We start from the raw sequence: 14,665 nt of genomic DNA on the forward strand, positions 1-14,665 counted from the left end.
TGTGCCAAATACAGTAAAAAAAAAAAAGCAATTTCACATTTACTGTTTTCACAAGGCCATGAGGGCAGAAGCAGAGCAACAAAGTGGTAATATTTAGATTCAGATCTTACTTTCATTTGGAAACAGGTTGGTTCAATGACATTAAAACCAAAACAAAAAAAAGTTGTGGAGTGGCATTCCTCTCCTTCCTTAGTATGCTTGAAGAAAAACATGGCCAATTATTTAAGTCAATTATAGTTTTCATAATACACAACATAAAAGCAACACACACCAAAAGTCAAAGGACAGCAGAGGATCTGTGTCCCTGAATTATATGCACACTGTGACAGGATACAAGTGTACTATGTTTATATAAAAATATATTCAACATTTAATGAACTAGACTTTGAACTCTCCTAGGCCAACTTTGCAACAGAAGCTGTAATTTTAACTTATTTCCACAGTATCTTTAGATACTTGTTTGTGGGCTAATTATTTTTTTATGCTAAAGAACAGTGACAAAATTAATCATCCTTTTCATCTATGCTCTCTCTTTACTTTTATCTTTATTTTTATTCTTTTGATCTGTCATCCAGTTGCCAGGGATTCAAATCTCATTAGTCAGCATTTTATAATTCCATGTTAAGAAATATAATAATCTGAACTTGAAATAGTATTTTAAGTCACTTCACTTAAGTATTTGCTTGGGAATTGGTCCAGGAGATGAAGTCAACTTAATCCAGTTTTACAATCTACACTTGGAATAGAACAGATGCAATGTAAATAATTACTGAAATGTTGCCTTCATTCTGCGCAGTGTGTCCTGAATTTTTCGAGAATGTTTTTCTGCTGGTATCTGATGGAAGTTGGCACAGTTGTCAGCTGCCAAGGCAGAAATGTCTGCATCTTTAAAACGAGTTATTCTTTGTCTGAGGTAAGACTGAAGCTTGAAATCTGGTGTATATGTATAAGGATTCTCTTGAAATGCATGAACTTGGCTCACAACTTTTGCAATATTTCTTGAAAGAGAATATGGTAAAAAAGATTAGTTTGTTTTGCTGCTGATAAAAACAAAACAAAAGCCCCAAGACCCCAAACTTTAAAGGAAATTCAAAGGCATCTAACATTCTCTTCTATAGTATATGTCCCTTTAGTCAGATGTCAAAATGACTGAAACTATTTAAATTGCTAACTCTGAAATGTTGCATTAGCTCTCATTACCCCATTAGACAATATTGTATTTTAAAAATTTAGGTGACATACATACACAATTAAAATAATTACCTAAGTTTAGTCCACTTGTGAGCTCCATTTGTCATTGTGAATCCTCCAGTTTCAAGTTGTTGGACATGCATAGCCAAAACATGGGCTGATGGAATTGTCGGAAGTGTTTTGAATCTTTCTCCTTCCATCAAGCACAAGCTGTCACTTTTTAAAAACACCTAGTTTAAAAATGCACACAGATAAATCTCACGTTAAGTATCGGGGCAGGTTTTACAAGAAGTTCTCCACTTCATGTGTTTAGCACCACGTATTTATTTGTCATGAATTTTAACTTTTGGCATTGAAGTTGAAGACAATACTATGAATTAATCTGGTAGCAAACATTTTAAAGTACATAAATAAAGAAAGTAACTTTAATCAAAAGATACTTAATACATAATTTTTAATTGTTCTAAATCACAGCCAAAATTACATTTTAGAACTTTACTCTACGATTCAAAATTGGATAGATCAGTAAGAGAATGCCTGTGATAAAATAAACATTTAAGATTTTTCAAAACAGATTACAGCCACAAAGCTCCTGAAGAAATAATCAGAAAAAGTGTATCTAATGTCCTAGCTTGCTTTTTCTTTCTTGATTTTTTAGTCACACATTTTTGAGAAATACTAAGATGAAAATTAATGTAAACTCTCAGATTAAGAGTCAACAGTTTTAAATTTAATTAAAATCTCCTTCATAATACAAAGTAATAATTATGGCTTTCATCCTGCAGAGGCACCCATTTAAGCAGATCTTGCATCTTACCCAACCCCAAAGAAGTATTTTTACATTAAAGACTTTATACTATACCTCAACAGCCTTGAGTTCCTCCATTATTTCAGATACTTTTGCAGGTAAAATTTTCCAGGCCTTACAATAAAACAAAATATATTTTTGTTTTTCATATTAATGTCCATATTGGAACAAGATTATGTTAAGCAAAATAGTTACAGAACAGAGCCCCAAACTTACTGGTAACTGTCGTACAATAAGATTTTCCAGGCCTGCTAGGATTTGCATTGCAGTAGCAAAATTTCTTTGTTCATAGCAGCATTTTGCTGTAAGAAGAAATTTTGATAACAAGCTCACCTGCAGCTGAAAAAAAAAAATTAAGATATACTATATATATAAAAAAATATTAAGATATACTAAATATATATAGTAAATCTACATAAATCTACATAATAAAATTAAATGAGAAGGAAGAAGAAGAGATGCATTTTCTTTTTGAATTTATCACCAAAATTGTTGACTGTAGTAACATTTTCCTCCAACACAAAGTTTTCTCTTTTCTGTCACTGAGGTGTCCTTGTTAAAGTCTGACATCTATTCTCCTCAGGCAACCCATTTCTTACATGCTATTAGGTTTTGACACCTGCTACTACAAAACATCCAAGACATCCAAGACCCTCCTTGTGACAACAAACCAAATTGTTAACTGCCCACTCACAGGTATATTTCAGAATATTTCTTGCAGCTTTGCTACATAGCAACTCATATACAATAACAAACAAACAACCATTTCATAATTAATAATACAATAAACAATGACAAACCTTAGACGTGTGACATGTTACAATTTCAGCAGCAACCCAGGTGCTGATACTGTCTGCATTTCTTAATAATTGTAGAAGGTACTGGTCTTGTATGCACTTTGACAGAAACAGATTACAGACTTTAAGTGAAACTGTCTCAGTAGAAACAGCTCTATGGAGAGAATAAAAAAAAAAGGCAAAAATAATTCATGCTGACTTTGGGTTTTCAAAGAAAATCTTGATTGTGAAGATGCCAACTTCTAACCATTTAAAATAATTTTGCAGTGCTTGCAGTCTTGATTTTATAATCTTTTACAAAGTAAATAGTGAGCTATGTTACTTTTTCTTCCTTATAATTACAAGATGATTATATGTGATTACAAGATAGGTATATGCAGTATACATTTCTGTACACAAAGACACTTTCACCACTTGTTACTGAATAAAACAAACCATCCAATCTGACACCAAATAACAGCCAGAAATCCAAACTCATTAAAAACTGCAGCCATGTAAGAAACTGAGCCCGATACCTAGTGGCACCACACAGTTTGTTTCCTATGCCTGAACCCCAAATCAGTATAAACCAGCTGATTTAGCCCCTGCCATTTAACAATCTGTAAAAGATGAGCTGCTTTAGGTGTTCATTCCCTATCCTTAGACAGAAAAGTCTACTACAGGTAGTGCAATTACAAAGTACTAATTAGAAGCTAGCTGAATCCACTGAGTATGTAAGAAGTAGACCATAATCAAATATAATTAGGTCCATGTGGCTGGATGAAAACATTAATTACCGTTGAGCAAGTAATTTAAATAGGTTGGTAACCACTCTAATAACTATAGCAAAATTCTTACGCATCTGTGAATACTGATACTTCATCTACCTAACAGTACAAAATGACCACTGCACAGAGAGGTTGTGGAGTCTCCATCCACATTCAGAACCCAACTGCACACAATCCCAGGCAACCTGCTCTAGCTGACCTTGCTCAAGGCGGGGAGGGTTGGACTACACAATCTTGAGAGGTCTTTTCCAACCTCATCTATTCTGTGATTCTGTAATGGTAATTGAGATTTTATATACATACACACAGGCATTATCAAGTAGCCCGTTTCAGAAACCATTACAATTTTGTCTGGCAAAAATAAAACCTCTGAAGCAACCCTCCTAACACGAGTCTTCAGAAATATTTTGGCCTGACCCACTTTAGATTTCGAAATCACCTTGCAAATGTGACCTACCACACACACATATGTGCATAGGTACATATACATAAACATGTATAAAATCTCCTGAAATTCAAAAATTTAAGTAAACAGACTACCTAGTCTGTCGAAAACATATTAAGCATTTAAAATGTTTTTCCTCTCTTCCTGGATGTATTAAAGGTGTTACACAGTAAGTTATTGTGCATCAGCAGAATACAAGGGCAGTTAAAATAAGCAACTTACTTTTGGGCAGCAACACATTTGTCTTTAACACCAAGTGCTCTTGAATTTAGAAAGTGTACTGGATGACATTTATGAAATACTTCCTAAACAAAAAGAGCAAGATATATCTGTTGTTAGATCTAGCAGTTCTTCTAAAATGCTCGGGGATAAAAATGACAGAGGTTCCCCCCCACCTCCCCCCAGCAAATTTATCAGAGGGATCACAGCCTAAGAATAGAATTAGCCATTCTGAATTATTGCTGTAGAGATTACAAGAGAGAAACAGATTATTTTAATTCAAAGTCTTATGAAATAGTATGAAATAAGCTTGAATCAGGGTTGGGAAATGGTAGAGAAAGGAGGCTGAGTATAAAGTAAGAAGATAGATACTTGTACTTCCAAGTAAACCTAGTCCTTTGTACCTGTTGCAGTAATGTCAGCTGACAACAAAGCTGTTGTGCACTGTATTCTATTAAGAGATATGGTCCCACTTCATCTGCCTTAGCAAAGGAGACTGGGAATTCTTCTGTAAAACTGTTATAGCATGGCTTTGGCAAAACTGGCGAAATAGTGTACAGTCGCTCTCTCTGATATTGTGCAATTGGTCCCATACCTTTGGAAAGTTTCCAGTTAAAGTTCTGTAGAAAAAAAATATGTAAAGCTACACTTCTCTAAAGCAAACATTGTCTCCCCTTGACTTAACTTTCTGGAATGTTTTGTTAAAGAAACACCTTTGTGGATGCAAAACTCTTCAGCTAATCTTCAAGGTTAGCCCAGACACTAAATGGTTTATTCAACATTGCTATTTTAAGTTAATATAATATGCACAGTTGATGAGTCTGAGCAGGAGGTTAACAGATCTCAATCAACAATGGAAACTTCTGTGTATTCAAGCTTGCTGCCATAAAATAGTTTATATTCTGAAGTTTTGTATTTTATGTTTTACTTGTTACTCTTACTATTTCTTGTACTCGTTTTGCTTAGAATCAAACAGCCCTTTCCAAAGAATTCCAAAGAATTATTTGTTTTTCCATTCTTTTCCCTTCTTCCACCTTCCAGTATCATTATGATGCAGTGACAATAAAAGAAGTCCATGTTTTCTCTAATTCTGTTTGCCCTTTATTGGTTGAATCCCCAGTACACCCCATGGAATTCTGCACCTCTATCAAGAGGCTGATTCTAAATTAAACTTGCACATTATTTATACATTTGACTTCCACATGTCATTTTGGTCACTCTGTAAAGAGACCTTTTTTCAGGAAAAGCCTACAGTATGCTCCAGCTTCTAGGGTTACTTTTCACTAGCACACTATATGAACTAGTAAATACAGACAAAAGTTCGGACAAGTTTTTGCTACAAGCTTTGAAGTTCTAGCAGGAAATCCCTCACCCCCCACTGTTTTCCTATATTTATAGACTTACAAAGATATATGCCTAATAAAAAGTATTAATATTTGACAAGGGGGGAAAATGTTTCCTAGTAACTATGAGTCACATACTAGTATCAAGGAGGAAGAGTTAAACTCCTCTCAAAATTTTTATTATCTGATCTATTATTACTGAAACAGCTGACAGGGTGCAATTAAGGCTTAAGATTACTTTCACAGTTATAGAACTGTTTAGGCCTTAGGTACTTTCAAAAAGTTTAACATGCAGGTACATAAATTTTACTACATCAAGGTGTAGACCCTAAGCTGGATACTTTAGGTTTTGTCAGAAAATAATATATGGAAATGTGGTCCATATACTGCAGTCTGAAGAAAAGACATGCCTTTCTGGAAACATCTTCTGAGAGCTTTTTACATAGAGAATGTAATGTTTTTCTGTCCTCCTCGCCCTCTTCACAGTTGTCCATGCTGGAGCACTGATGAGTGCTGCCACTTTTCCTGGCAGAAGCATCCTCAAGCAATGACAACAAGCGCTCACCATAGCCATTTAATGAAGCAACCTGTAAATGCAAAACAAGTTAACAGAATATTGAACTCAATTTCCCATAAATTATAAGTAACACACAATACAGTTGTAAGATTCATGTCTGTCCAAAACCAGACACATTGAACATAACTGTCAAAGATTACGTTACTTTAATTGTAATTAGGAGAGTTTTTTGTAATAACAATCTTACATATACCATAACTGACTTCAATCGATTTTTTTCTTTCTTAAAGCTTCTACTGAAATCCTGACTTACCTTGGAAGAAATAAATTCTTTCAGGGTACACAAAAGATCAGTATTTGTTGCAAAGTCTACACTGTAGCAGTCTTCAATCCAAGCCTGCAGGATGTAGAAACTGCGGTTACATATTTTGGTAAGTGGTGTGGAAGGATCCAGGCTTGCACTGGTGAGAAGAAAAAGGCATTTATTTCACCAAAATTGATATCCAATTCCAATTTAAAAATAAGTGTTGAAAAAAACACAAGTATTATTTGGTATTGACTGTACTATCTTAAATTCTTATGTTTCATGCCTCTAGAATCCATGGCTCTATAGAAACAAAGCTGTGGCTGTACTTACAATCCATCACTGAACAACTCGCAAAAGTAAGACTCAGATTCAGAAGAAAAAAGAAGTAAGCACATTGTCAAATACAGCACTTGCTCTAGTTTCACTCTCACTTGTCAAGAGAGACTTACAAAAGCAAACATCAATTCAGTTTAATTAAGTAGTTCTTTTCAGAAACAGCTATTTGCCATTGTGGGGAAAAGTCAATTGTGCTTTGATAATATTTTTCACAGGAAATTACTGTACCTGGATAAAGTGCTGCTGATTCTATCAAGAAGAAACTGCAAAAATTCTTCTTGTGTGCAGAAATAGCGAAACGTGTAGAGAAACTGCTGTACATAACCTTCTAAAAATGCATTTCTGTGAAGCACAAGAACAACTTCAGACAAGCAATAACACAATTTCTTCTTGCATTAGAGTACAGCAACAGCAAAAAATTCCTCAAAGTATCAAGAATTAGTAGGGATTTTAAATTCTCGAGCTCTACATAAAACATTGATTCCTTTTTATTTTATTTTTACACACCAAATATTGTGATTGCCAACACTGAAAGCATAATTTGTTTTAAAAAAAAGTTTCTCTACTTGCAATTTTGTGAAGAACCCCTTTAACATTTCTATTATCAAAAGTTACATTCTAAATAGTATGGAAGAACATATTTAATGTTCTAATGTTCATATTTAATGTAGCTCTAATTAGAGCAGTAGTTGCTTTAACACAGAATATACTTATTACACATACATTAAAAATTAGTGCATTTTATTTTTTTATCTGTGCACACACACACTCTCAAGGTCTTAACACAGGTTAATTGTCATGTCTCCCTGATGGCTTACAGCTAACCATGGAAGTTTGGGTTTGATCAACGTGGAAGCTCTGATTCCAAAACAATTTGTTCACTTTGTGCAAAATATTAACTACCAGGAAAAGCAGCACTCAGGATAAGTAACTGGGTCTCAGAGTCAGGATAAGCTGGGCACAAGTCTGATGGAGTCTCTTCTCAAGCAGTTTCCATCCTTCATGCTATTATGGCTCAGGTACCTTAAAACAACACTGCCCTCACCCTAGTTGAAGGTTAAAGGACATCTTTGTCCCCATTTAAGCTCTGAGATAAGCCTGCATCTTGATCAGTCCCAAGGACTGTGGCAATAATCTGTAAAACAGAACCTACACATTTTCACATCCAGACCCTATTAAGAAGAATTATCAAATTATATGTTCCAAAGAATTATTATACTGCTGGCAGTAACATAAAGCCTTGATACCATGGCAACTATCAGAACAAAACCTCAAATAAGTAAAGGATAAAAAGGTTTAAACTTATTAGTTTTTGATTTATTATCAAATGCTTCAAGTTTTAATCAAACCCTAACTTAGCAGTTTGGCTTACTTCTTATCAGACTGTCTTTTGCCATTTCCATGCCCATTTCTGTAAATAAGCGTTCATAGAAATAACAGTAAACATGATATAAGAGAGGAGAATTTATGCAAGGTTGAGTAACTAGGATTTATCATGGAGATTATTTTTTCCTGAATTAGGAACTATACTTCAACCCACCCTCAATTAAGGATGTGCAAAATATACTATACCTTGAATATAAATAAGCCATTAAACCAAGTGGTGTACCAGCCTGCAGAACTCTTATTCCACTTTGATTATTACATTGGTGTTTCTCTGTGTTATAGTAAAGAAGCAGTGATGACTCATCCGTAGGTGCCACATCCACAGTGTCAGTTTTCCCGTTGTGAATGACTGTAGGCAGCACACAGAATTCCACACCCCACTGCTCTGCATACATGATCTGCTCAAAGATGCAAAGCCATGAAAAAAATAAAACATAGGAAAAGAAAGAGGAAAGTCCACACAAAATGCAGTCAGCTCAACTTAAAGCCAAATTGCATTTCATTCAAAAAATTGCTTTTTTTCCTTTTTAAACAATACTAGTAGCAATTACCTTTATTTTAATAATTCTTTTAGCTCCTACTTAATTTGGCACTTGACACAAAACATTTCACATTTCATATACTGACTTGAGCAGCCAGCTATGCTGATGCAGTAATGAAATGACAAATGAAACACAAGCAAAATAAAGTCTGACTTGCCTGCACATATTTTTTCACCAGTTCAAGAAACTGCACTTTTGATTTCATCTCCTGTAGCTGTCCTCTCAATTTTGGCAGCATAGATTTAGTTTCAGGACCTTTAGATTTAACACACACAGCATAAGAACATCAATGATTCTGATTTACAGAAAAAATCCTTAAAAATACTACGCACTAATTTTATTACTGGCGAGCTGCTGTAATCTTACCTTTGCTTCTTCTTTCTTTCTGCAATAGTTTCTGGTAAAACTTTATGGTCTTTCTGTAATTTTTTGTCTCCATCATTAGCAATTGTTCTAGTTCCTATTTAAAGAGAAAAAGGATTCTGATCAGAATGGTAAATGCAAGGTTCTAGTAGGAAATTGAAGTTTTAGAAGAGAATTATTTTGTATGAAAAAAAGAACATCCAAACAGACAAGAATATGATACTAACCCGGAAAAATTACCTTTCACACCTGTGCTTACAGGCAAGTTACAGCAGGCATCAGAAAAGCATTAGTTATACCACAAGTTCTATAACTTCAGAACTGGAGCTGGTCTGTGTACGATGAGACTGCATTGAAGTTTGTCTGAATCGGTTTATATAAACATGCCTTTAGTTATATCTGCACTTATCTGTTGTTTTCAAGAGCATTTTTAAAAGTTACACTCAGAAGTCATCCAGAATTAAAAGCAATGCGTTCTGCAATGAGTGCAGACCCCAGAAATGCTGTTAAGCAGCTGACCTATATTTGCAGCAAGAACTGAAAGTTTGACTGAAAGCAATGGTTTCCAAACACGTATAATTACATTGTATTATACAACCAGGTCAGAAGGTAGACAGGAGAGCTGCTCTATAAATAAAGGACATATCAGTTTTGAAGTTCAGCTTACATATTTTATATTTATGCATTTTACATAATTGAAAAAATAAATTTCTATAGAATTATATAACTTAAGCAATGGATAGAAACAAAAGTATATTGGCTTTCTCACAATAATATCAAATTTAATGTAAACATTTATATTTGTTTGCATATCAAAGGTTTCATTATTTTACCAACCAATGAAAATGGGCCATCCACTTTGGGTTCAGCTTCTGATTTATTATGAAACAACAAACATGATGTGTGTTGTGTTCTATAAAAGTGGTGGCTTTTGCACTTGGGTCCTAAGCTAGCTACCAGTGACCCAGTTACATGAAACAGCATTTTAAATGGAGTAAATTCACTGAATGCAGCAGACAGAACTCCCACAAGCAGAGCGATCAGAAAACACATAGCTCAGAGCTAACATATCAAACAACAGATTGGTAAATAGGTTAGCTTTAATGGGATGGACTTACTAGAAATTAATTTAAGTTTGAGAAAAACCTGTCACTGTTTTTCAGAAAAGCTCAAAAGGTTTAACAACATAGTTCATTAGCAGCAAGAGTCACAAAAGCCCTGTGGATTTTTAAGAGACTTGCCACTACACAGGCATCACAGAGAATAGTGAAAGCACAGAAAAGCTATCATCCAGATTCTGAATTGGAAACTGCTTGCTTTTACTTAAAGGTTTGGCTTTGTTTCATCAATTAAAGGGAAACCAAGTCGATTAAGAGACTATGAACACAGGAAGGGAATCAGAAAAAGTGGCCATTTTCTGACATTTGGAATCTGATGGACAGAAGTGGTTTGTCCCCTAAGAACTTCAGGTGAGTAGCAATGAAGTCAGTAGCAAATTCCCAGTCTATTCCACAACCTCTTCCATTTTAGGTAGGTCCTAGAATATAAACGTTTTTGATGAAGCTATACATTCAATTGTTCTGCTTCCTCTGAAGTACATTTAATTTGTGAGGACACTTTTCTGTAGAACATCCCTTAGTCTACGCAACAAAGTAACGATAGAGTAACTTTGTTTACTTGGGAAAATTGCAAATTCCAACCTGTCTTTGAAGCATAAGTTTTTTACACACTGAAAGGTGGCTCCACAAAAGGATGCAGAATATTGGCAGAAGGGAAAGGAAAAGAGAAAAGGAATGGGAAAGGGAAAACTGTGGCCAGAATATGCAAAACTTGCGCTAGAAACCTCCTAGTCACAGTCTGGGTGCACGGAAGTTTGGTGGAGACTGTTAGAAGTAGCTTATGAGATCTGGGGAATAACTGAAACCTAGTGCAGGCAAAGAGGAAAAGGGCAAAGGCTAAGGGTGAAGGCTTGGGGCTGCAAGAGAACTGAAGCCAGCTTATCAGACTACAGAAAAAAAGCTCTTCTCATTGTGAGGGCAGACTGCAACATCGCCCTGGAGAAATGGCAGCCCTGGTAGCTGCCGTCCCTTCTTGCTCTGCTGCAAGGACTTGGTTTTGGTTTGCACCCTGTATGAGGGTGCAAAATCAGCAGCTCCCGGACTAGAGGTGATGTGAGACAGGGGACATATACTTGCTTGCCTAAGGACTAACTTTTCTAAATGTAGATTAACCTTTGCTGACGTTAAGAACCACAATGAACTATCTGATAAGTATGTACACAGTAAAGCATTAATTATTTTTATGTCATTTGAAAGTGTCACCTTGATCCATATTTTATTTTTTATGCTATTTCACATTCCTTCCAAACATAAGAGTACATATTACAATTTTTTTGAATAATAGCTTGATTAATCCTTTTGTTAATATTGTTCATCATATAACAAATATTTTACTTTTTGCATCTCATTAAATCACAACCTAAGGTGCAGACAATATCCAACAGGTTCCAGTAGAAAAATAGAAAAGATAATTATTTTATGGCAGAATATTTAATTCTGTCATAAATATAATTATATGTTCTGGTACTCAACCTGCATGTTCTCAAACCCACTTACAGGTATACAACATTAAAAAACTAAACAAATCTAATTGCAATATAGTTTTAGAAGGTCAATAAAGAAACATTTGAATCATATGAATATTTTCATTGGAGAGGTAAGTGTATTAATGAGATGTATATGTCTCCAAAACTGTAATTTGTTGTGTGGTTAGACTCTCATTCAGTACTCGGTTCCAGTTGCAGATTAGACCTGAACTGACCAAGCAGACCTATCCCTATGAAAGGGCAGTGCCACTAAGTCAGGACAAATGTAGTCAAGCTCAAATGTCTAACTATCTTTAAACACTCACTCCTTGAAATAGCAACTCCTAAACACTGCTTTAGCACACTTTACCACAAAGGTGTAGAATCAGATCAACTTTATTGCTGACTTTTTAAAAATCTGTCAGAGACCTGGGGCAAAAAGTAGGTTCATATAACCCTTGCCAAATAATGAAAACTAGACTACAGCTAATCAAGGAACTGGTTTCTGAAATAAAACCGGTTAACATGATTTAAACAAGGAAGGATAGGGTGGAGACAAACAGCTCTACCTTGCAAGAGAGGCAGAACTTTCCTCCAGCAACGCAAACCACCTTCCTGCTTGAAACAGCCACTTACAAGCCTTCCTTTGGACTTTGTAGTCCTCCTGGACTGGATATGGGACATGCATTTTGTCCACTAGATTTTACAGTGAGAAGTTGTCAACTAGAATAATTAACCTTTTTGAGCTTCTACTTCAGCAGAAAACTCATGTTAATTTTCACATTGAGTCTATTTTATTTCTCAGTATTTTGGTTCAGACAGTGCATCATTCCCTTGGAATTTGCACAGCTCTTATTCATTGTTTACACATTAACAGTGTTAACACTTCATAAATGCCAATGACTGACGACCACATTTATTTTCTAAATAACATGTACTCCAAGTATAACACATATAAATGTTCATATTATCAAATACAACTAGCTGAAAACACTTTGCTGTACAAATACAGCTGTTGGCTACATCCAAGTACAACAATACACAGGGCCTTATAAATGTTAAATCCTATCCCTATCAATGGTACCATCAACATCCATATTGTCCAAAATGAGATACAAACTGGTCTTTTTTAGCTGCAGGTATGGAGATTAAAATCATGCTATACATTTTCACATTTGATTTGTAGTGTTTGGTTTGATGAATTAGGCAGCAGAGACAGCAGAAAGAAGCTGGGTAGAGCTGCTTATCACCTACATGTTGATAATTGATTGTGTTACAGCTAAGAATCATCGTCTCCTGACTGCTGCAATAGCAGAAAAATAAATTTCAGTTTCATATTTTTTCCCTGTCTTTCTCATATATATTGACCAGTTAAAACTTGTAACAGTTCATCTTGTTTCAACAATATTGCTAATAGTTTATTTCAGAAATTGTCATGACTGATGGAGTTTGGAAAAACAGCAGGATTTTAGGAAGGTTTTCTTTGCTCAGGTTAAATGTTCAAGATTGCTGCAATTGGAGCATTATGATTCTGTAAGTTTTTATTTTAAACACATTTGGAAGAAGCTGAGTTCCACAGAAAGTCAGTGTCGTAGTAACCCCAGCAGAAAGATTAAAGTTGTTGATGCTATGGTAATGAAAGAAAAAAAATGGTCATGAGACCAAAGAGTAACTGATATTTTAAACTAGCCTCTGTTGAATTTGTGGTAACAAGTCACTTTAAAAACATTTTTAATAAAAAATATGAAAGAACATTTAATAAAATATTATTAAAAATATTTTTAAGATTATATACCTGAACATTCTAGTATACCAAGACTTTTTATATAAACAGTACAACAGAGAATATACGTATCTGTACATACCTGCTTTTTTGTGAAAATTAACTTTTCTTTTGCAATGGATTCAAAACATTTCTATGCTGTACAAGAGTATTTAATCTTCCATTAACCTTCTCTGAAGAAAATGGTGGAATATAAACTGAATTTGACTTCATAATTGAAGATGACAGTCTATAATTGTATTCCTCGTAACTTGGACACAAAGGGATCTCACAAATTAGGAAGACTATATAAGATACCAAGCTTCTATTGTCTGCAAATAATTATTTTATGCTTGTTTGTTCACCTGGCCTCATATGCAGTACAGATCACATACATTATTTCTGCATTACTCAGACAGAATAAGATTAGAGTCTAATTTTTGTCCAGCTATTAAGATTTCACACTAGTTTTAGATAACACAAGGAAGATTAGTTCACTTATCCTCAGAGTAGTATGCACCTTTTTCAGCTATTGAATGTGAGCTCTCTTGCTCTCTAAATGAATTGTTTACTAATTGCAAAACTGAATGAATTGGACTTTGTATCAATAGTAACCTTCCTCCAGTGGAATGTACTGGGCACAAACACAATATCATTTTCTACAGAGATACCTCATGACTATTTTCCCCCCAGCCTCCTGTATGATTGTTGGGTTAGCCAAGTTCTTATGCATTAATTCATATAGTAGCAATGTATAATAGTATGCATTAATTTCATAAGCAAATTCCAAAGAAGACTGTAAGCACCATAAATCTTGCTTAATTTTTGTTGTATGCCTGTTAAATACGGAAAACAATTGCCAAGAACTCAGAAAATAATTAATCCTTTTGAATCAAACTAAATTGTTGAGTAGTCTGTAAAATCTCAAAGTAAGAAAGACTGCCTGTTGAAACAGAAAAATGCTATTTAGATGCTTATGAAAACTCCTTACTCGTGAAAATCTGTTCTTCAGTCAAGAATTAGTCCTTCAAGTAAGGGAGATTATGCAAGCCCATTTTTCTCTAGCTGACATGCTTACACAGGATAAAACAGCCCTATAGGGTTAGAAATAGGAATTTTTGAGTAGATGGAAATTTTTGAGAGTGACAGTCCTGAAAATTTTGGAGTTTTATTTTTATTTATTTATTTTTACAGAAACCAAGAGTAGGTCAAGTTTCTCATGCTATTTTCTCCTATAGACTTATACCTGAACATTAAGGAGCAAAAAAGTAGAACATCCTCAGCAATTCAGGCTTTAA

The 14,665-nt window shown here is 34.7% G+C and overlaps 1 protein-coding gene across 1 annotated transcript in view; it reads right to left on the reverse strand.

The window, feature by feature from the left end:
- Nucleotides 1-586: 586 nt before the first annotated feature.
- The window catches only part of KNDC1 (kinase non-catalytic C-lobe domain containing 1), a 65,102-nt gene continuing 51,023 nt past the window's right edge, over nt 587-14,665 (reverse strand). Inside the window, exons 18-30 of the mRNA XM_072870290.1 lie at nt 9,025-9,118; nt 8,816-8,913; nt 8,303-8,514; nt 6,959-7,072; nt 6,401-6,548; nt 5,981-6,157; nt 4,632-4,847; nt 4,231-4,313; nt 2,800-2,950; nt 2,216-2,338; nt 2,054-2,113; nt 1,264-1,421; nt 587-998 (exon numbers count right to left, since the gene is read on the reverse strand). Of these exons, the coding sequence (XP_072726391.1) occupies nt 767-998; nt 1,264-1,421; nt 2,054-2,113; nt 2,216-2,338; nt 2,800-2,950; nt 4,231-4,313; nt 4,632-4,847; nt 5,981-6,157; nt 6,401-6,548; nt 6,959-7,072; nt 8,303-8,514; nt 8,816-8,913; nt 9,025-9,118 (1,866 nt within the window). The 3' untranslated portion in view covers nt 587-766. The remainder of the gene's footprint in view (nt 999-1,263; nt 1,422-2,053; nt 2,114-2,215; nt 2,339-2,799; nt 2,951-4,230; nt 4,314-4,631; nt 4,848-5,980; nt 6,158-6,400; nt 6,549-6,958; nt 7,073-8,302; nt 8,515-8,815; nt 8,914-9,024; nt 9,119-14,665) is intronic.

This window comes from Ciconia boyciana, chromosome 8, assembly GCF_034638445.1.
Source record: "Ciconia boyciana chromosome 8, ASM3463844v1, whole genome shotgun sequence".
Classification (NCBI taxonomy): domain Eukaryota; kingdom Metazoa; phylum Chordata; class Aves; order Ciconiiformes; family Ciconiidae; genus Ciconia; species Ciconia boyciana.